Here is a 24411-nt window from a genome sequence, read left to right as displayed (position 1 = left end):
AAGCCATACATTGCTATTTTGGTTAAAAGGGAAATAGATTTACTAACTATATGTTTATATATGTTTGTCTACCATTTTTTAGGTAGAGAAGTTGGGAAAACAAGTTCAAAACATAAAAAACCATCCAACAAACTCACCTTGATATGCAAAATAAGATGAAATGAAGACAAACTCAATTAAATTTGCAAATGCAACAAAGGCAACCTCAATGAAATATGTGTCAGACTCAAATTGAAGAAAAAACGTTGGCCTTAAGAGCGTCCACAATGGTGAGTTCAATGAGAGAGTTGAATGAGGTGACAACTCTAGGTGTCTTTCAATAGATGAAACTCTACCATTGTGAGATGCCACCTTGACATTCAATCAATTTGGACTTCAATGACCATTGAAGTCTTCAATGGAAAAAAATGAAAGTTTTTAATTCTTAATTATATACTATAAATTATCTTTTGTAATATTCTATTGAATTTTGTAGAGTTTAATACATTGTAGGAAAAAAAATAATAGAGTTGTATAGATTGTAAATATATGATATGACAATCTATTAAACTCTATCAAGTTCAATGCATTTTGGATGTCTTAATGATACAACTCACCCTACCCGTTAATCCATTGAATAATTCTTATTTTTATGTCTTCAAATACTTAATTAAATATTTGTAATTGTATTGACATTTTTAAAGTATCAACAACTTTTATCGTAATGTTTTTTTACCGAATTATGAGGTTTGATTAATAAAACTTAGTTAGATATGAATATTATTATAAGTTTAATTCATTGCGTTTTTTTTTATATTTGGGTAGAAAAATTCATAGTTTTTTGTTTTATTTAAATTTTATCGTTTTTCAAATAATAAATCATTTGTGTGACACATCTTCGAGGGAAATATCCCTCAAAAACTACAAAATGTTTTGGAGATCTGTAAAATAATATCAAATATGGTTGAACTAGACTCCGCCGGAATACCATCAAGAAAAATTCAAACCATATCAAATATGGTCTAACGTTATTTCATCTTAATTTCATCTATATAGCTAAGGGGAGTGGGTGATAAAAACACATGACATTTGCTTGACATGCCATAGGAATACCACCCCTCAAAGGTGCCAAGGTAGCATGACAAAATGACAAACTCAAATGAGAAAGAGAGATTATTTTTTTATATTATTTTTTATTAAGTTGATCCACCCCATTGTGTGACAAAAATGACATGACATTAGACAAACATTTTATGGTTTCAAAAATGATATAACAACATAACATGACATGACATGCTCCATTCCTTCCGGCCTAATGATCAAAACAGGTTAAACCATGGCAGTCGAAAATACATCGAAAAAAGTCGAAGATTGTCAAACTATATCTGTCATAATGGAAATCTATCCGTAATTAGGTCCATTGGGAATCCATCATAAACAATTACCTATCAGCTTTTTTCCGATGTAATTAAATCCATTGGTACGGACGGATTTCCGATGGAAAATGACGTCGGAACCATTGCTTTTTCTAGCAGACCATTCCAAAGAGTACTGCTTACCATCGATTAACAAACCGATCATTTTGTCTAACATAACAAATTATATATAGTATTTAATTATGGTACATAATACATGGGATTTGGAAGTTTAAATGTTCTATTGCCAACAAATTCTCCATGAAGATCACTCCACTGGTCACCTACATTTCCCCATATCCTGTACCCTTCTTCCATCAGTTTCCTTCTTATTTCTGATTTGTAAACCACACCACTTTGCCCTTTGTATGCTTCGCTCCTGAAGATATATTAGTTTCAAATTATGAAAGTGGGCACTTCTTCTTCTTCTTCTTCTTCTTTATTTCAAGCAAGTCGACTATATTTTTTAAAATTGATTTATTTTATAGAGATAAATGTTATGAACCTAAACAAACTATACAACAAAATTAGATATATATTTGATAGAATATCGTCATGAAACCACTTCGTAAAATATCCAGTCATTGTGTTAAAATTGGTCATATTTTAGAAATTAACTTAAAATGATGGTCATAATCATAAAAGTTATATAAAATATGTTAATTAAAAATCAGCACTGACGTGATTATTTCTGGATGCCATGACTAGTTAAAACGTTATTTTTTAAATTTTTTCTGAATGATCTCGATATATAGAAAGATTATAAAGGTGCAGTGACTTGGACTAAAAAAAATATCCTAGTTTTTCACCCTTAATAGTTAATATATTACCTCAAAATGAGCCGTTGAAAGCCAAAAAATCCTTGAAGGTGCAAATTCTGAACAGTGACTTGCCCAAAGGCCGTTTCATCTCTGCCGCTGATCAAGAACACCTTAAAACCAGTCTCCACCAGTTTCCTAAACAATCCCAGAATCGATGGAATCGCAGGGCAGATTCCTATCAATGCCCATTCCTTGAATGCATGTGGGTCGTATGGATCCCCTCTACATCCATATTACAAACTTAACATATATAGCTAAAACCAATATTCATGCTTGATATAAGTAAGTTATACATACATCATACATGATATGTAAGTATATGTATATATCAGAAACAGTTTGCATGAACACATAAGAACGACGTAAACTTACCCAAACCGCTTCCCTTCATAATAATAGAGATTTGAAAGACAAGTTTCATCGACATCCAAGATCCATGCATCCATTCCATCGTCAGATAAAACAAGTTGATCGATATAGTTCCTTATTTCATCTACAATCAATTTCACATCAGAATCATATTGTCCTCGAATCATGTATGCCTCAACATGCCGGAGACATTGAATGGGGACAGTACGCCACCCATGTAAGTTGTTTGTCTCGGTGGCCAACCTCCAACTCAAACAGTAGCTTGATGACAGCTCCACCAGTTGGCCACCACCACTGTGTCGAGACAAGTGATCATTGGATAACTTTGTGCTCAAAACCATATTTGACATCACAAATAAAAGGAAAAACATAAGCGTTTCCATCGCGTTTCCTGCACATATATACATATTCAATAAAAACTGTGAATAAGTAAACTTTGAAAACATGTTAATTTAATTTATAAAATAGAGGTCGAGAGAAAGAACCTTAAGTTGAAATGATATAAGAAGGTGTTGATATCTTTGTCACAAGTATCATATGCTTATATAGTATTCAAAAAGGGACTTATGAATGACATAAGAATTTTTCGTTAATAATCAACTAAATATTGTATAAAATAATGATTTTATCATTTATATGAAATTCTATTAATAGTTAAATCATTTAACAAATTTATGTATGTTGCAAATAGAAAGTGCGAGGTTGGAAACAACTAGAAAATGGGAAGGGAGTCAGAAGGCATTAGAAAACAAAGTGGGCGTAACACAGTAGACGACACCTTGGATTTTTTTCGTCGGTAATTCAAAACGTCCGACCAAACACTAATGCATTGTTTAGAACAATGACATCAATATTTTTAAACCGAAAGAGTAGGGATTGGTTTTTATTAGGTACACTTTATAAAGGTGTCACAGTCACATTCTTTTGGAATGAAATATTTGTCTAAAACCAAGCTTTTCACAAAGTTTGATGGTTATAGAAATGGTTGTAACCACTAACCGTAGTATAAAGTTCATAAATAATATGAATTTTATAATTTGATTATACTTTTTAATGGATATAAATTTAATTAATTTATAATAGATTTTTTAAATACTTCACTTAATTTAAAGAAAAGGCAGAGGTTGACGATGACATCAGTTATTTCCTAAATAAAGCTTTATAATTTATGGTCAAGCAACTTTTTTTCTAACAAATTTTATTTTCATTGGTTGAAATGATACACATTCAATCACAATAAAATGATAAAAGTATTTGATTGGTGACCACCAAAAAACCAACTGTTGGCAAACTTGAATGCATATCCTATATCCAATAAGAAATTTTTGCAAAGAAAACTTGAAAGCGACACTATCCAAGACTCAATTTGAATCAGCCTTCTCTGCGTTCCTTGATTGGTTTAAAATGAAAGATATTCCACCAACAATGAAGTTGGGTGTGCATCAATTATAGAGACAATCACTTGATCCTTGACGACAGTTTACAAAGCTAAATACGTTGTCACATACTACTATGACACAATATACAAAAACCAGAATAATTTGTTGAATTTTTGGAAAAACTATGATAGTCACATTTAATAAATCAATCAAATTTAAGATATTTTGCAAATTAACCGCGTTGACATCTTTATTTAAGGGTTCACACCATATTTTGCTTTGGTGGACATTTTTTATGAGTGTTGTCATTTTTTTTTGGAACGACAAATTTAACGTACTACTAACAACGTTTATGTCCCGAATGAGACTTGAACCCTCGACCTCAAGAAGGAAGAGCAACAATTGGTACCAGTGGTATAGAAGCCCTTAGGTAAGAGTGTTGACATATGATATGTCATTTCGGTGAAAACTGTATATAAGCCATTGTAATTTTTTGTAAGACGCTCTCAACAACCCATAAGTTATTTGAATCAATTAAGTATTTTTCAAATCTTTAGTCGGTTGTTGACGAGGAAAAACCGAAATAAAAATATCGTTCGTACTAACAATATCGTTCGGTACTATAACTATTTTTTAAATTAAGAGTTTTTTTTTTTTAAATGATGGTTACACTTCTGTCAAACAACACATTTTTTATGTTATCTTTAGAGTGGAAAAATGGTGCTGAGACTATTTATAAATACAACTCTTACTTAACACCCATATATATAATAACTCTTTATGAATACAACTAGTTATTTAACATCTACCTAACACAACTATTTATGAATGCAATTAACTCTTATCTAACACCTTACAAACCACAATACAACGAGGTGAACACCGTATTCACACCAAAGCTAATTAACTTAAAATTAACTTTTTCTATCACTAAAAAAATGTCTTCTTTTTCATTTAAAATCGCCGATAGATTTAAATGCCTTTCAATATCCACCAACTAGTTTATACTCTGGACGGTGCCTAATGTGACGCTGGAGGATATACTAGCCAAAGAAGTGAATGTCACTTGACTAATAGCGAGAGTATATTCCAGAAATATAACGTCTAAAATTCTAGAATATATATATATATATATATATATATATATATATATATATATATATATATATATATATATATATATATATATATATATATATATATATATATATATATATATATATATATATTAGGTTACAACCCGTATAAAACACGGGTAAAAATGAAAAATAATACTGAAAAAATTAAGATATATATAAAAGCAATTTTATAATATAAATACATTATGTTAAATACAAAAATAAGAAACATATTATTATTTATTTGTTTATTATAACATCCCACTTTTATATTCCCTGTTTCAACTGTACTTTAAAAAAAATATTGTAACAAAAAGATTTTAGAAATCAAAAAAACAATACATTACATTTCTCCATTAACTTCAAAACATTTTCACAATAAATTCTATTATATTTTTATAATAGAATTTTTTACTCCTTTTTATTCATAAGAGATCATTCTATTTTTATGTTTAGCATGCTCTTAGCCAATCATAATTTGTTTATATAAGTTTATCTTAATATATTCTTTTATAATACCACTTTACAAATAAATGCATGTAAGGTTTCTTGATTAAAAACATTAAATTTAGAAAAATGTAAAAATCGATAAACACCAAATAATAAAACATGTTAAATTACAGTTGAGCATGTCATAATCAACTTCAAGCTTTAAACATTGCATGAGCAACTATTAACAAAGTGCTCTTCAAGTTTTTTGCTTCCAAAAGTATATGAGATAGCATAACTGAAGTTGTTAGTCCTCTTTGCAATAGCCCCAATTTGCTATGACCCAACTGCCAAACTGTATGAAATAAAAGTAGCAGCCCTTAGAACAAAAGCAACAAACGTACACTATTATTTATTGTATTTAACCAAACAAAAAAAATACAATTCAGACTCATTATTTGCATATCGTTGCACTTTATCGATTAACTTCTCAATAAAGTCAATTCTTTTAAACACTTGATTATCATGAGATTCAAGGTATAACAGTAAGTAATAAACTTAACCAAAATCTCATCAACTCATCATTAGTTTTAAATAAAGATGTATTAAATACTTACATAATAATGCAAAAGAAAGTAGTGAACTAATCATAAAGTCTGAAGAGACCATATTTGATATAAAACCTTAAAATAAGAGCAAAAAAAATTGACCGAGTCGTATTCTCTGTGTAAATCTATGAGGTACATGTATGATAAATTTTCCTTGACATTCAACTGTGTCAAAGCACTAATCTATAACAAAAAAAAAAATACCATAATAGACACCTTAAGTGCTGCAAGCTTTAAAGGTGAGGCCCAAAGAAATGTACATTACTATTTCTTGCTATAATGGAAAGAAATGTAATAAAACACTATACTACAAAAACAACTATGTACTTTCATGTTTGACATCAAAAACCAACTTTTTTATGTTTAGTACATAACAATATAAGTTTTCGGCCTTATAGCTCAATAAAGTTGACAGAGCCTAAGAACAACTTTTTTTTTCAAAAATCAAACCATTCATGAACCATTAAAGTATCTTAAGTTTGCTGAAAAGTATCCAATTGTAAATCACAAAATCCATGGACCACTAAAGTCTTATCAAAATGGAACCGAGGGAAATATAATAACTTTGCTAAAATTTTCATAAATCAATATCTGAAAGGGAGAAAAACACAAATAGGACCGAGTAATTTTAATTTTATTTTGGTCATTGATTGTTCCAATTTCTTGATCTTGGTAACCGACATAAGTGAACCCACAAATATTTACTGCAATATTTGTGTGAAAATGTACAAAGATTTTTTACACAGATTAAATCTCCAATTTCATGTTAAATAGATTGAAGCAAAAGGATAAAGATGAGATAATCCATCACATGTCTTACTTTTTTTACATTTTATGTAAAGAATTAAATTTTCACAACTATAATGGAATTTATTGTTTTGAAAGAGCAACTATAATGGAATTTATATGAGGCTACGTACATGAGAATTAGTTCAACATTCATCAACACTAAAAAAGTTCACCTCATATTTAGGATCCAGTGTGGAAGATTTATTTGCATATGTATATAAAGCATTTAGCAAAACAAACCAAGAAATTAAAGAAAGATGATTATAATATCTACCCACTACTATATGAAAAAATGTGAAAAGTGAAATAAAATAATACCTTTGTTCTCTTGGGAGATCCATTTCAACCACCATCCTCCATGCCCCTCTTATGGTCCCAGAAGTCCAGCGACAATTGCAAGGATGGAAATATGAAGATGAACAGACGGGGTAGTTGTAGGCGATACACAGGCCCACAGGTGGTTACAGTCGGTGGCTGTCTGAGATGAGAGAGTATTAGGTGTAGGAACAGGGAATATGGTAGTTGGAAACCCTTTTCAATCCCACATTCCCACATTGGATAAAATCTGGTTCAAAAGTTCTCCCCATTCACATAGCCTATTAGGGTTCATGTAACCATTTCAACACATTAGTGAACGAAAAGTGTTAATTAGATGAGGCATCAGAGAAATAGAGATGATATCATAGCAGTGTTGATGAAACGGAAGACCGATTTCAAGCAAGAAATTGGCAAAAATTCCTATTCTAAATGAGTGTAATCAGCGGAAGATGTACTTAAAACAGTTTTTCCAGTATTGGACAAATCTTCAACAAAAGGTGGAGTGACGAATAACATCAGATCTACGGTTTCTTAATGGAGGTGTGCAATGGTTGCGACGAAGGATGGTGCGGTGGTGAATCACGGAAGCCGACGATGGCCATAGCAAGGATGTCTCTAGTGGCGATAATGCTCTAGAGATGATGGGAGGCGGTAGGGTTTTACGCAAGAAGTTTGGAGGGATTGACAGAAAATCTGTTCTTGAATTTCAAAAAAAAAAAAAGAAAAAGAAAAAATTGATTAGAAACACGAATTTAAAAGGCAAAGGGCAAAATTGGAAGTTCACATTGTAAATTTCTGAACTAAGAAGATGACACGTAGATAAAATGGTTTCTTTTATTAGGGTAGGGATATATATATATATATATATATATATATATATATATATATATATATATATATATATTAAAATAGAATAAACACTCATTTTATAAAGTTGCATTCAAGTAAAATACATTCTTCAGAAACAATAATTCAAAATCAGAGTTATAAGGAAGACAGTGTGGAATCCCGAATCATAAATTTGTTGATGTGTGTACAGTCCCGCCTTCGCAATCCGATAAGTATCTGAAAAACATTTTAATCTAACGGTAAGCACAAACCTTAGTGGGTTCCCAAAAATATTAGATACATTACAATATAAATAAACAACTATGTGTTATTAGCAACCCTGGTGGACTTTCAGTAGTCCAAGTGGGCTAACAACATGTTATATGAGTTATTAGCAACTCTGGGTGACCAACAGTAGTCCCAATGGTCTAACAGCACACCGTGTGTGTTATCAGCAACCTAACAGACTATCAGTAGTCCTGAATTTATCAGCAACTCAGATGCACATATAACAACAATAAGCAAATAAGACTTAGCTAGTCGAGCATGCTTCCTACTATGACATAGGTAATATAGTGAAAAGACTTACCTCGCAGATAACGGCTAAACATAACAACTCTCCCACAATACAGACTGATACTACGAGACACCTAACAACAATAAGGAAGTACCCTCCCAGGCTACACCCTAAAACCCTAAAATTGACCAAAAGTCAACCATGGTCAAAAGACAACAATCAAAGTCAACCCCAGTCGACAGCCACGTCGTGGCCACCCATTGGTCACATCGTGGTAGCTTCTCGACAAAACAGTCGGGTAACCACTAGTCGCTATGTCGTGGCAAGCAGACTGCCATGTCGTGGAAACTCGGTTTTCGCAACCTAAAGGATTAAGATCTTACTCCATTAAGCCACTCATTCATACACTCTAGAAAGCTTCCTAATGTCTAATACAACATAAAGATCGATGCTTTTTAGTAATGCAAGTCTACCACTCAAACTAGGTCAAAATGGAGAAATAAAATCAAATCTCATGCATGGAGCTCAAAACACCAACAAACTTTAGATCTGGAACATATGTCCACCAAAGGGACCTCAATGATCCATAAAGTTGCTAACTTTATGGAATCAATGCACTCAACCAAACCCAAACATGGAGAAAAGTGGGTAGAAACCTAGATCTAGCATGATATAATGAGAAATGTATGATCTTGAGTACTTAAAAAGTCTAGAAATAGCACATGATGATGGAGATCTTTGCTAGCTGAAACAATGCACCAATGCACCTTCTTCTTCTTCTTCATGAGGTTAAAACCACCACAAAGAGCTCACAAGGTCAAAATGGAGGCTAGGGTTTCTAGGAGGGTGAAAGTGAGGTGATAAAGGCTGAGGGTGTGCAAACCCTAGCCCCCACTTCCCTTAAATAAGGGCACAAACCCCATAATTAGGGTTAAGCACTCTAGCGGCCGCCACGCATGACCATAAGCTTGTCACATCGTGACATACAAGATTGACACATGCTTTATACAACAATGGACACATCGTGGAAACCCATGTCCCACATCGTGGCATAGGTTTTTTTTTTCCAAAAACCTTGTGTTTGATCCCATTAAGTCTTCAGTCGATACACTCTGGAAAACAAGTGTTACAAATCTCTCCCACTTAAATTAGATTTCTTCCTCAAACTCCGTCTTTACAAATTACTCTTAAAACACCCTCTGAATCCCCTTGTGGTCCTTCCAAGTCCATTTCTTTCTTGCACGAGCCAACGCCACGTTGAATGCCCGAAACTGTGTGACAACCCGATATTTCAACTCTTTGTAATAACCTAAAAAGTCAAGTATTGTAACCACTTTTGAGTTAATAAAATTAACTTTGATAATAAAATGTCCAAAAAGTTCTATTTAAATTCCTTCTATGTTTAAATGTCATTAGACCATGATCGTACGTAAAAAGAGCGCCCAAATCCGACTTCGTATATTGAAGTTAAGATTTTTCTAAGTTTGGCTTAGCAAAAGACAACTAAAAAACTCGAATCGGAGATCGAGCGACTTTTGGCCGGAATGACCTAAATGAGAATCGAAGGTATCGACAATGGTATTTCAGCGGTGAAAAGTCTGGCAAAAACCGACGTCAGATAAAGAAGTTATGAATTTTTAAAGAAATTCCTTAATCACGTCATTTTATAATTAAATAATAAAAATAATTTCGGAATTTGCCAACGGAGTCTAAACGAAAGTTGTAGAGCGTAGTCTCACCTACGCGTGGATATAAAGACCATCGAAAACGGAGTTCGTATGAAGGAGATATGATTTTTTGAAGTTTATTAAATAATTTATATATATATATTTATATCAAAAATCCGGTAATATCCGAAGAAGGAGTCAGCATCCTCATCCGAGTTACGCACTGCGTAACCCCGTACGCCCCGCGTACCCGAGGGCCTTGGTCTCGGTCCGTCCACGTCGCCCCTATGCGAAGCTACCGACCCGCCCCATCCGATCCGTCCCATCCGAAGCCGAGGCAGTCGAGGACTTGTTCATGCATGACGTACGCGTACGCGCTGCGTACAAGCGTACGCCCCGCGTACCGAGGCTTCTCAGACCCCCTATAAATAGAATGCGAGGGTTTCCGGAAAAATTGCTCATTTCTCTCCTTTCTCTCACGATCTTGCCTCGATTTCCGTGCCCGTTCAAACCCGAAGCTCTGGTCTTTTTGCTCAAGTCCCGAGGGTCGATTTTACTCCCGAGATTCCCGAGAATCCCGAGAAAAATCCGTTTCCCAAGACGAAACTCTGCCCGGTTTTCCATCTCGCTATCTTCAAACTTTCAAGTGAGTTCATACCCCTTTAATCAACCTTTGAAATGATTTTAAATGTTTTAAATACTTATGGGGGGGGGGATACAAGTTAAATACTTATAGTTATTGCTTCAATCACATGTGATTAATAACTAGGGAAATCAGTGATTTTATCACTGTTCAAACTGTCTATCAAACTGTTTTACTTCAAAATGTTTTACAAACCCTTTTACTCTTCAAACTTATTTACAACTGTGATTCAAACAAATGTTCCTTATACTTAAACTGTTTTATCAAACCTATGCCTTCAAATTGTTTTATAGATTGACATCAAGTCGATCTTTTCTTAAAATAATACTTATGTTTCAAATGTCTTATAAAAACTTATTTATGCTTTTATATTATAAATTGCATGCCCATATATGTATAGATGTATAAATAATGTTTAAAGGGCTTAGGAAGGCCATCCGTCCTATTTCCTTTTTCTCGATTTGGATGTGGTCTGGTGGGATTTCGGGTGACCATCCGAAGGTCGTTTCAATATTAATTATATATCAAATATACATATATAGACATAAAAGTACTTCCATATTCATACGTACTAGACACACCATTAGTAAGTTACCATCGGGGTAACACAGGATCATACTATTACAACTGCTAGATCAATGAGTCAGTTCATTCATGAGAACATATACAACTATACTAGGAAGAGAACATATACAACTATACTAGAACGAGAAACATTACCCTTACATTAATACGTTAACAATTGTGATCCACTGTATCGGAGCATGCCTTAAATGTCATGGCCCGAGTTGTAGCCAGAATTCTCTTGGAGGGAGAGCGTGAGTTTACGTATAGATCTATACTGGATTGACTATCCTACACCTTGCTGCTAGCTACAACCGGACCTGCAGGTCTGCGGGTGCCAAACGTCATTCCGTTATTACGACCATTCGTATGTCGTTGTTACCAGTCGATAGCATGGTGCAATTATCACATTTTACCTTAATATAAATCCGGTTTAAGGTAGTTAGTACATCAGTATTTACTATAAAACTAAGCTACAGCACTACAATGATTTACCCATTACATATTTTTAGTGATAACCTCACTTGAACTTTAATGTACAAACTATATTTTGTTAAAAGATAGTTGCACTTGGGAAATTACACACTTTTACAACAAACGAACATACAAAACAGTTAAGCCTTGGTAGAAGGCTACTTTAATAGAAAATATAGGTTTTTCTGAGAGATTCAAACTTTTACAAACACTTACATACATTTTACAAACTTATACTTGAGACACGTTCAAATGTTTTTGATAACAAACACCGTCACTAAAATACTTATGAACTCACCAGCTTAATGCTGATAAACTCTTTCAAAATAACTTGTATTCTCAGGTCATCAGTAGACAGGTACCGAGGCCAGCTTTTCAGAAGATGGAGCGCATCCAAGACTCATCTCATATTATTTTGTTTTACATTATTTTGGTGTCTGTAACTGTACAGAACACGCTTGTATTAAAATTATATATTTAATGCAATGGATGATGTTGTTTGCTTATTTACATTTACTGTGTTATAATACTTTACATGACGTCCTCCACCCCAGAACGTTTCCGCCGTTCTTGGTTTTGGGGTGTGACAGATTGGTATCAGAGCATTGTTTATAGTGAATCAAGTATATCAACCCATAAAAGATATACTAAAATATAAACCCATTAGGGATTAAAGCACTCTGACCAAGAGTCTATACTTTAAATATTAAAATATTTAATTAAGTATACTAGTCTGCATTCATACTAAAATCAGTGTCACAATGACAAGAACAAAAGTATTACGATTGTTAAATATCACAAGTGAGCTCGGGGATTTATGGTCAGTCCTGGGAATGGCATAGCCTGATCAACTATGCTGGTCCTAGGAGTGATTAGCATATGCCCTAGAATGGTTGTGATAGGTTAACAAGTCTAAAAACTTACCAACAATACCACAAGAAGATCAGTAGAACTTAAACTTAAAATACTATAGGTGTATTTTGTACTACTAGTTACACGTATACTATATTCTTATACCTCTCTTCTCGCGTAGATCTAAATGGCTGGATTCCATCACGGCGACCCGTACTTTCCAAATGAAGGCAATGCCGGGTGGATCGATGAAGAGCCCGAAGATGAGCATCCAATCCCTTTGGATGATCACCTCGCAGAAGGCTTTTCTGATGGATCCGACTCCGAGCCTGAAGTCAACAACCTACCGCTCGTAGGTCAAGCCCCGAACAACAACCCTCGACCAGCTTTTCCAGGTCCTACTCCCTTGTGGGCAAACAACTTGAATCGCTGGAGTGATGAACAGGGTCAACCCTTACCATACTTTGGGGACCGAAGCTTTTACAACGTCAGCGATGGTGGCTCTGCTGACCGAGCTCTGCCTGTCATTATCCGCAGAATAGCTCGTAATGTCGAGCAAGGTCGAGCAGCCATCGACCGGGTCATGGAGATTGATGCCAACTTAGGTGTCAACACAGTCTACATCCGCCATCTTGAAGAAGACATGGAACGGACCCAGAGAACCAATGAAACCCTGCAGTAGCAGCTGGCTGCCTCACGAGCTGAAATCTTGGAACTTCGAGCTCGTCAGAGGGCTCAGGATCGACACCTTCAAGAGGTGTTTCGTCAAGTGTCCGACCTCAGGGCTCGCCCGGGGAATTCCCATCGCCGTTAGATGATGTCTAGTACATCTCTGTCTTTTGATTAAAGAATAGCCTTTAACATCTGTGCTCTAAGTAGCACTTGTCTGTAAAATATTTCTAACTTTCAGTACTCTAATTAGGAATCTAAGAACTGTCAAACTTTTCTATATGGTATGATGTAAGACCTACTGTTAGGTCGATTTTCCCTGAACTTATTACATCAGTAATACCAATATTATTGAAATCTATCTAACCTGTGGGAAAAATCTATACACTTGTGCTTTCCTACTAATATTTCTTATTGTGATTTCAAACACTCATTCAACTGTTGGGCTATGGTTAGTTAGTACATGTGTCACTCTCACGTTGCTTAAAAATTGATTCTTACCATTTTTCTTATCTTTATAAACTTATAGCTGAAAGATGCCTCCTCGCAGATCTCCCAGGAATAATCCTGCACCACCACCTCCTCCGCCTCCGGTCATCGATACTGTAGCCCTGAATGCTGCTGTAGCTGCAGCAGTGGCAACTGCCATGGCTCAGTATCACTCTTCTGATGCCAGCAGAGGTGTAACCCCTGTGGAATCAACCCCGGTTGAAACCCCTGTGCGCTTGAGAGAGTGCTCATACAAGGATTTCACAAATTGCAAACTGAAGCCTTTTTACGGCACCGGCGGAGTCATTGCCCTCTCGCAATGGCTCGAGAAGACTGAATCAGTCTTCAAAATCTGTTCATGCCCTGTGACGAGTAAAGTCAAGTATGCCGCATGCACCTTTGAAGGAAAGGCCCTGACATGGTGGAACGGCCATGTTAAGGCACTAACTCTCGTTGTAGCCAACGACATAGGCTGGGAAACAATGAAAGACCTCATGACTGAGGAATACTGCCCGAGGGGCGAGATCCAGAAACTGGAGCAGGAACTTTGGAACCTGACGATGAAGGGCACCAACGTGGTCGCTTATACTGCCCGATTCATCGAGCTGGTGGCCCTCTGCCCCAATATGGTTCCCACCGAGGGGAAGAAGATCGAGAGGTACATATGGGGGCTAGTGCCTCCGTATCAGGGGAATGTTCTAGCATCAAACCTCGCTACCTTCGACAGTGCCAAACGATTGGCACAATGACTCATTGACCATGGAGTCAAAACCCCTGCAACCACAACCACCCTAGCCATCCCGGAACCCTCCAAACCCGCTGATACTAAGCGGAAATTCTGGGATGAAAAGAAGAAGCAACAGGCTGCCAAAAAGCAGCAAATTGTGGAAATACATGTCACAATAACCCCTGCTGCTGCTACTACTGCTCCGGTGGGTCGGTATGCTGGAAGTTCTCCCAAGTGCAACAAATGCAACTACCACCACAACGGCCCCTGCCATGAAATGCAGTGCTCTAACTGCAACAGGAAAGGACACACCGTCCGTTTCTGTAATTTCCCGGCACAACCTATCAACCAAGTCCCTGGCTCTGGCACGAGCCCGACCTGTTATGGATGTGGCGAAGCAGGCCACTATAAGAGGGACTGCCCCAAAGCAAAGAATGCTGGTGGAGCAGGAAGGGTACTAGCTATAGGTCTCGGGGAAGCAGTTGCTGACCCGACAGTGGTGACTGGTACGTTCCTCCTCGATAACTCCTATGCATGCATTCTGTTCGATAGTGGAGCGGAGCGAAGCTTCGTAAACCATAAATTTGCTCGCATGCTTAATCAACCACCGCACGCACTCAAAGAACTATTCACAGTAGAAATGGCTAATGGAAAAACTGAAAGTACGAGTAGCATATACTTAGGTTGTACCCTAACTCTAGATAACCATTCATTCCCAATCGACCTCATGCCAGTCTCAATAAAAAGTTTCGACGTTATCATTGGCATGGATTCATTAAGCCTTCATCGCGCCAACATCATGTGCTACGAGAAAGCAGTCCGTCTAAACCTTTCGTCTAACGAAACTCTTATAGTCTACGACGACAAACCCGGTGCAAGTCTTCGCATCATGTAACGCCTGTGTTTCCGGGCTTGCCATTTGTAGCAATGTAATAGTCTAGGTTAACCTCTGTAACCCGTTTTGAAATAATAAGGTTGTATTATTTGAGTATTGTGTGTTTTGTGCTTAATTGCTTAATTATGTGGTTTGATTAATTAAGAATAAAAATAAGCGTCAAAATTTAAGTGTAAAATAAACTTAATATATTTGGTTAATGTTGTAGTAGTTGAAACGAGGTTTCCGAATATATATAGAACGCCCAAATCTGACTTCGTATGAGGAAGTTATGATTTATCGAAGTTCCGGCTTAGCGATATACAGCCTGTTTTACTCGATTTGAGATCGAGCGGTTGTTAGCCGAAGCAATCTAAATGAGAATCGAAGATCTCATTGTTGGTATTGAAACGATAAAAAGTTAGGCGAGAACGGACGTCAAACGAAGAAGTTATGAATTTATAACGAAAATTTCTGTCCCGGCCTATTAAAAATAAATAATAAAAATAAATTCAAAATTAGCCGACGGAGTCTAAACGAAAGTCGTAGAGCATGGTCTCACCTTTCCGTGGATATAAAGAACGTCGAAAACGGAGTTCGTATGAAGAAGTTATGAATTTCCAAAGTTTATTAATCATTTTATATTTATTTTTAATTCAAAATCGGAAGCATTATCCGAAGCCGAGTCACCGGTGTGATCCGGAGTACGCCCCGCGTACGAGGTTACGCTACCGCGTACTCAGCATAGTGTCGACACTTCGGATGACGCATGCAATGACGATTTCGGACGCGTACGCGCTGCGTACGCCTGTACGCCCCGCGTACTCCGAGGCTCCAGCCTCTATATAAAGGATCCGAAGACAGCCTTCTTTGTTGTTCATTTTCTTCTCTTCTCTCTAGTCTTTTGCATCGTTTTTCGCGCCGAAGCTATCCCGAAGCCCCAGTATTATACTCTAGCCCCGAGGCAAGTCCCGAGATCCCGAAGATCCCGAGAAGTGCGGTTCCCGAGTCGAAGCTCTGCCCGCGAGAAGTTCGATTTTTGAGAAGATCTTCCAGATCTGCTGTGGATTACTACTTCTATAAGCCGTAGTGCTGTCCGATCATCTTCTGATCAAGTGAGTGTGTAGTTATTTCTTCTAATACAATAATACGAAGTATTTTATATAAAAATACGTGCTATGTGTATATATTTGGTTGTGTTATGTGTGAATGAGTATTCACTCTCTTCTATCTTATAGATCTGCTTATTTCTTTATGAGATATGTGTTATGTGTGTGTGTGCCCCATCTGTTATGTGATATATGTGTCGATTAAAGCATGCTATACAGGTTTTCTTTAAACTATGTATACAAATGTATATTTTTATCTACTAATATGTTGGGTAGAACATGGGTAGACAGTTGGTGTGTAATAAACAGATGAGAGGCCTCGTTGTTGTTTGATTGAGTCATCTAGCGGAGTTTAGATGACGACCACTGGCTATTCTAGACAGTCTTGTGGAAACATTAGCAGGTTCGCCACCTGTAGGTGTTAATGAACTTGGGTGTTCATTCGCTGTACTCCATCCCCCTCATGGTTGCCTTATTTGACTTATATTGCTGAGGTACCCCCGAAGCATGTGTTGTCGCCCCGATGAAATATTCTTAGACTAGGTCCCTTATGTTAGTTGTTTTAGGGACATTAAAGTGAGAATAACGGGAATGGGTAATTGGGTTATTGTTGGTTGGTGAAAATTAAATATGGTATTTATTGTGGGTTGAAAACCCTATATGCTCACCAGGCTCCCAAGCCTGACCCACTCAGTTTTAAATTGTATTACAGGTAGTGGCGGAAGGGCATGAGATGGATGAACCATCAAGTTGTTTTGTTTACAGGTCTGCATATGTTTATATTTGTTATATGACTTGTAATGTATTCGTTTATGCTTATTGGTCTGTATCGGAACATGACACCCCGAGTTTTGATTATAATGAAAATACATTTCTTTTATGAAATGCTTCGGTAAACATTGTTTTATCATGTTTTGTTTTTGGGAACAAATTCCGCAACTCTTTCAAATCAAAAGGATTTACTCTGAAAATATTTAAAAGCATAAATGAAAATCGGTCTTTTCTGGCCGAGATTTTGGGGATGTCACAGTTGGTATCAGAGCATTAGTTTAAGCGAACTAGGAATTTGTTGGATTTCTAGACTTAAACTTAGAATGCTAAGTGAAGTTTTGAGATGCGTATCTGTTATGTTTTAGACACGAGCACTAGTTTATTTTAGGAAAGTTGCCTAAAATGCTTTATGTGCTAAATGTTATATGTTGCCATATATGATATTATTTGTTCGGATCTATGGTCTGTTGCCGACCGGATCTAGAAACCTTATGTGTGTAGGATTCTAAGCGTACGTCTACGATATTAGAACTAGCATGTAAACGTTTCGGAGTGATAAGGATGATTTGAATATCTACCATGATTGAGGATCTAATTTCACCTTATTCGGTGTGTAGATCAAAATGATGAGAACAAGAAGTGGAGTTGGAAATGCTGACGAAATCAGGAATCAACCACCAGTGATTGAGCCAATACCTGTCGTAGCAGCAGCACCTGAGCCAATAACCATGGCTGGTGTGCAATTGATGATTCAGACGATGTTGGATCGTCAGATGGATGAAACTAGACGGTTGCTTCAACAAAATCGTGAAGAACTGTCGATTCGTGTGGAAGAGCCTGAACTGAATGAAGGGCACTCAGAAGGTTGAAACTTCAGTGGGTCTGTTGGTCCAGCCAACCCACCGATAGTTAGGCAAGATAACCATGAAGGAAGGAATGATGGAATGGGATGCAAGTACAAGGACTTTTTGACTTGCAAACCATCGACCTTCAATGGAAAGGAGGATCCGATTGGGGTTATGGATTGGATCTCCGAAATGGAGTTAGCCTTTATGACATGTGGCTGTAGAGGCAAGTTGCAGACTATCTATGCCGTGCGACAATTCCGAGGTGGAGCCGTTCGTTGGTGGAACACTCTAGGGAAGACCTTAAGCCCTAACGAGCCACTGCAATTGTCATGGGCAGAGTTCTTGGTGCAGTTCAAGCGCAAGTTCTGCTCGGCTCAAAATCTGTTGGAGTTGGAGAACAAGTTTTTGACATTGACGAAGGGTAGCATGTCAGTGGATGAGTACACCAATAACTTCACCGATAAGATGGAGTTTGCCTTGCGTATCGTTCCAGACGAGCTGACAAAGGTGGATCGGTATGCGAAGGGACTTCCATGGGAATACGAGGTGCCGGTACGTCAGGCACTTACTCTAGAGGCAGCTATCTGGGCTGCCAAGTCTGTGGAGAACATGATAAAGGGAAGAACCACCGACAAGGTTGAGGTTGGTGAGAAAAGAAAGTTTGAGGGAACATCTGGTTCCGGTAAAAGAAGCAAATTTTCGAAATCTGATTCGAAAAAGTTTGGAGGAAAAGGAGGCGAAGCAAAGTGGTGTGATAAGTGTAGGAAAAAGCACTTTGGGAAATGTAGCGAGGATGTAACCTGCTACAAGTGTGGAAAGGTTGGACATTTTGCCAATGAATGTCCGAACAACAAAAGGATGTGTTTTGGTTGTAATGAAGAGGGGCATATTTTGAAAGACTGTCCGAAGAAGAAGGAGGCAGCTAGGCCCAACATTCCACCAAAGCCGAAGGCAAGAGCCTTCCAGATGACACTTGAGGCTGCTAAAGATGAAGCTGATGTCGCTTCAGGTACCTTTCTCGTAAACGAATTACCTGCTCATATATTGTTTGATTCTGGAGCCAACTACTCCTTTATTTCGCATGAGTTTGGTAGAAAGCTAGCTTTGCCTGTTGATAGACTAGATGATGCTTTATTAGTCGAAGTAGCTAGTGGCAAGTTTGTACCTGTTAGTCATCGTATGAAAAGCATCTTAATTGACCTGAATGGGAATAAGTTTCACGAGGCGTTATTGCCTATCGAACTTAATGGTTTCGACATCGTCTTGGGAATGGATTGGCTTAGCGCCAATGATGCCGAAATTTTGTGCAAGAAGAAGATAGTTAAAGTAAACCCGCCTGGAAAAGATTCGTTTATGGTGTATGGGGACAAACGCAGAGTGAATTCTGGAATCATTTCTCTAATGAAAGACAGAAGGTGTTTGACCAAGGGATGTACATCATATTTAGCATTTGTGATTGATGCTAAGAAGGAAAAGAAGGTGATGCAGAGCATTCCAGTGGTGTGTGAATTTCCGGAAGTGTTCCCCGAGGATCTTCCTGGATTACCACCTGATAGACAAGTGGAGTTCAGAATAGACTTGTTACCAGGAACCACGCCAATTGCAAAAGCACCTTATCGATTAGCACCGACGGAGATGAAGGAGCTGATGATGCAACTTCAGGAGTTGTTGGACAAAGGTTTCATTAGACCTAGTCCATCGCCCTGGGGAGCTCCGGTGTTATTTGTAAAGAAGAAAGATGGAAGTATGAGAATGTGCATCGATTACAGAGAGCTGAACAAGGCAACAATAAAGAATAGATATCCGTTGCCGAGGATTGATGACCTGTTTGATCAATTGCAAGGTTCGAGCTATTTCTCGAAGATCGATCTTAGGTCAGGATATCATCAGCTGAAAGTAAGAGAGCAAGATATCGAGAAGACTGCATTCAGAACTAGATATGGACACTACGAGTTCTTGGTTATGTCGTTTGGACTAACCAATGCTCCAGCAGCGTTCATGGATTTGATGAATAGGGTTTGTAATCCTTTCCTTGATAAATCCGTGATAGTGTTCATAGACGACATTCTGATCTACTCGAAAAGCCAGGAGGAGCATGGCAGGCACTTGCGAGAAGTGTTAGAAGTTTTGAAGAAGGAGAAGCTTTATGCGAAGTTCTCCAAATGTGATTTTTGGATTCGTGAGGTCCAATTCTTGGGTCACGTGGTCAACCAAGAAGGGATAATGGTTGATCCAGCGAAGATCGAAGCTGTGACGAAGTGGGAACAACCGAAAAGTCCCACGGAGATTCGAAGCTTTTTAGGATTAGCCGGATACTACCGAAGGTTTATACAAGGTTTTTCTTTGATTGCTACTCCATTGACAGCTTTGACCCACAAAGGAGCAACTTATGCTTGGAGTGAGAAGCATAAAGAAGCATTCGAGAAGTTAAAGAAGAAGCTATGCGAGGCACCGATACTTTCTCTACCCGATGGAGTCGAAGACTTCGCTGTTTATAGCGATGCGTCTGGTGTTGGATTGGGTTGTGTTTTGACCCATAGAGAAAAGGTGATAGCATATGCGTCTCGACAGTTGAAAGAGCATGAAAAGAATTACCCGACTCATGATTTGGAGTTGGCAGCGGTAGTTTTCGCTCTGAAAATATGGAGGCATTACCTCTATGGCACGAAGTGCAAACTTTTCACTGATCATAAGAGTCTCCAATACCTCTTTAATCAGAAAGAATTGAATATGAGGCAACGACGCTGGCTAGAATTACTTAAAGACTACGACTGCGAGATACTTTACCACCCCGGTAAAGCTAATGTTGTTGCTGATGCTCTCAGTCGGAAAGTCAATCTTGAAAGGAAGAGGCCAAGAGCGTTGAAAATTGAAGTTGTCTCGACTATTGTGGAAAGTATAAGGAAAGCTCAAGAGGAGGCTTCTGAGAAAAATGACCGAAAGGAGGAACGTTTGGGTAAAACGTTGGTGTTTGGTACTAACGGTCATGGACTGAAGGTATTCCAAGATCGTATTTGGGTACCTAAGTCAGGAGGAATTAGGGATCTTCTGATGGAAGAAGCTCACAAGACCATGTACTCGATTCATCCGGGTAGCACTAAAATGTATAGGGACCTGAAACCCTACTACTGGTGGCCGACGATGAAGCTTGATGTTGCAAAGTATGTGGCCGAGTGTGTGACTTGTGCGAGAGTCAAGACACAACATCAGAAACCGTACGGGAGTTTAGAACCTTTGCCTGTGCCTATGGGTAAGTGGGAAGACATTGCTATGGATTTTGTCACTAAACTGCCCAGAACAAAGAATGGTCACGACATGATTTGGGTGGTCGTTGATCGATTCACTAAGAGTGCGCATTTCATAGCGGCCAGGGAGAAATGGTCTATGGAGAAGCTTGCGAATTCTTACGTGAAGGAAATTGTGAGGCTTCACGGTGTTCCGTTAACGATTGTATCGGATCGTGATAGCCGTTTCACCTCAAGGTTTTGGAAAAGTCTACAAGAGGAAATGGGTACCAAGTTATGTTTAAGCACAGCTTACCATCCGCAGACTGATGGTCAGAGTGAAAGAACAATACAAACACTTGAAGATATGCTGAGAGCATGTACCTTGGAATTCCTAGGTAATTGGGATGAACATTTACCGTTGGTAGAATTTTCCTATAATAATAGTTTTCACTCGAGCATTAAGATGGCACCTTATGAAGCTTTGTATGGGCAGAAGTGTCGTACGCCGTCTTGTTGGCTTGAGGCTGGGGAAAAGCAGTTTATGGGACCGGAGATGGTTCATCAAACTGCTGAAAAGTTAAAAATAATTAGGGAAAGAATGTTAGCAGCTCAGGATCGTCAAAAGAGCTATGCTGACAAGAAGCGAAGACCGATGACTTTTGAGGTTGGAGATTCGGTTTTGCTTAAAGTCTCGCCGTGGAAGGGACTTATAAGATTTGGTAAAAGGGGAAAGTTGAGTCCAAGGTTTATTGGACCTTTTAAAGTCCTTCAGAGGATTGGGAATCAAGCTTACAAGCTCGAATTACCCGAAGAGCTGAATGGAATTCACAACACTTTTCATGTGTGTTATTTGAGGAAGTTCACGGGAGAAGTTCCCGATATAATTCCAATTTCTGAATTGAGAATTGATGAGAACAAAAGGTTGATTGAAGAACCAGAGGCAATTGTTGACCGAAAGACTAAGAAGTTGCGACGCAAAATGGTTGGGTTAGTGCTTGTCCGATGGAAACACACGAATGGGCCGAATCTCACCTGGGAGACGGAGAGTGACATGTTGAGTCGCTATCCGCATTTGTTTGTTGATGTATGACTCCGGGGACGGAATCATTCTAAGGTGGAGAGAATTGTAACGCCTGTGTTTCCGGGCTTGCCATTTGTAGCAATGTAATAGTCTAGGTTAACCTCTGTAACCCGTTTTGAAATAATAAGGTTGTATTATTTGAGTATTGTGTGTTTTGTGCTTAATTGCTTAATTATGTGGTTTGATTAATTAAGAATAAAAATAAGCGTCAAAATTTAAGTGTAAAATAAACTTAATATATTTGGTTAATGTTGTAGTAGTTGAAACGAGGTTTCCGAATATATATAGAACGCCCAAATCTGACTTCGTATGAGGAAGTTATGATTTATCGAAGTTCCGGCTTAGCGATATACAGCCTGTTTTACTCGATTTGAGATCGAGCGGTTGTTAGCCGAAGCAATCTAAATGAGAATCGAAGATCTCATTGTTGGTATTGAAACGATAAAAAGTTAGGCGAGAACGGACGTCAAACGAAGAAGTTATGAATTTATAACGAAAATTTCTGTCCCGGCCTATTAAAAATAAATAATAAAAATAAATTCAAAATTAGCCGACGGAGTCTAAACGAAAGTCGTAGAGCATGGTCTCACCTTTCCGTGGATATAAAGAACGTCGAAAACGGAGTTCGTATGAAGAAGTTATGAATTTCCAAAGTTTATTAATCATTTTATATTTATTTTTAATTCAAAATCGGAAGCATTATCCGAAGCCGAGTCACCGGTGTGATCCGGAGTACGCCCCGCGTACGAGGTTACGCTACCGCGTACTCAGCATAGTGTCGACACTTCGGATGACGCATGCAATGACGATTTCGGACGCGTACGCGCTGCGTACGCCTGTACGCCCCGCGTACTCCGAGGCTCCAGCCTCTATATAAAGGATCCGAAGACAGCCTTCTTTGTTGTTCATTTTCTTCTCTTCTCTCTAGTCTTTTGCATCGTTTTTCGCGCCGAAGCTATCCCGAAGCCCCAGTATTATACTCTAGCCCCGAGGCAAGTCCCGAGATCCCGAAGATCCCGAGAAGTGCGGTTCCCGAGTCGAAGCTCTGCCCGCGAGAAGTTCGATTTTTGAGAAGATCTTCCAGATCTGCTGTGGATTACTACTTCTATAAGCCGTAGTGCTGTCCGATCATCTTCTGATCAAGTGAGTGTGTAGTTATTTCTTCTAATACAATAATACGAAGTATTTTATATAAAAATACGTGCTATGTGTATATATTTGGTTGTGTTATGTGTGAATGAGTATTCACTCTCTTCTATCTTATAGATCTGCTTATTTCTTTATGAGATATGTGTTATGTGTGTGTGTGCCCCATCTGTTATGTGATATATGTGTCGATTAAAGCATGCTATACAGGTTTTCTTTAAACTATGTATACAAATGTATATTTTTATCTACTAATATGTTGGGTAGAACATGGGTAGACAGTTGGTGTGTAATAAACAGATGAGAGGCCTCGTTGTTGTTTGATTGAGTCATCTAGCGGAGTTTAGATGACGACCACTGGCTATTCTAGACAGTCTTGTGGAAACATTAGCAGGTTCGCCACCTGTAGGTGTTAATGAACTTGGGTGTTCATTCGCTGTACTCCATCCCCCTCATGGTTGCCTTATTTGACTTATATTGCTGAGGTACCCCCGAAGCATGTGTTGTCGCCCCGATGAAATATTCTTAGACTAGGTCCCTTATGTTAGTTGTTTTAGGGACATTAAAGTGAGAATAACGGGAATGGGTAATTGGGTTATTGTTGGTTGGTGAAAATTAAATATGGTATTTATTGTGGGTTGAAAACCCTATATGCTCACCAGGCTCCCAAGCCTGACCCACTCAGTTTTAAATTGTATTA

At 37.9% G+C, this 24411-nt stretch overlaps 1 protein-coding gene across 1 annotated transcript; it reads right to left on the bottom strand.

Annotated features, from left to right (window-relative positions):
• Window positions 1-1413: 1413 nt before the first annotated feature.
• On the bottom strand, window positions 1414-3179 carry LOC111898238 (acid phosphatase 1). The gene is made up of 4 exons (XM_023894171.3): window positions 3070-3179; window positions 2588-2975; window positions 2225-2437; window positions 1414-1773 (listed from the first exon to the last, which is right to left on the bottom strand). The coding sequence occupies exons 2-4, from the start codon at window positions 2965-2967 to the stop codon at window positions 1596-1598; spliced, it is 771 nt and encodes a 256-aa protein (XP_023749939.1). The 5' UTR covers window positions 2968-2975; window positions 3070-3179; the 3' UTR covers window positions 1414-1595.
• Window positions 3180-24411: the final 21232 nt, after the last annotated feature.

This window comes from Lactuca sativa, chromosome 9, assembly GCF_002870075.4.
Source record: "Lactuca sativa cultivar Salinas chromosome 9, Lsat_Salinas_v11, whole genome shotgun sequence".
In the NCBI taxonomy this organism is placed as follows: Eukaryota; Viridiplantae; Streptophyta; class Magnoliopsida; order Asterales; family Asteraceae; genus Lactuca; species Lactuca sativa.
Note: the sequence above shows the minus strand (reverse complement) of the source record. Positions and strands in the feature narration are given on the sequence as shown.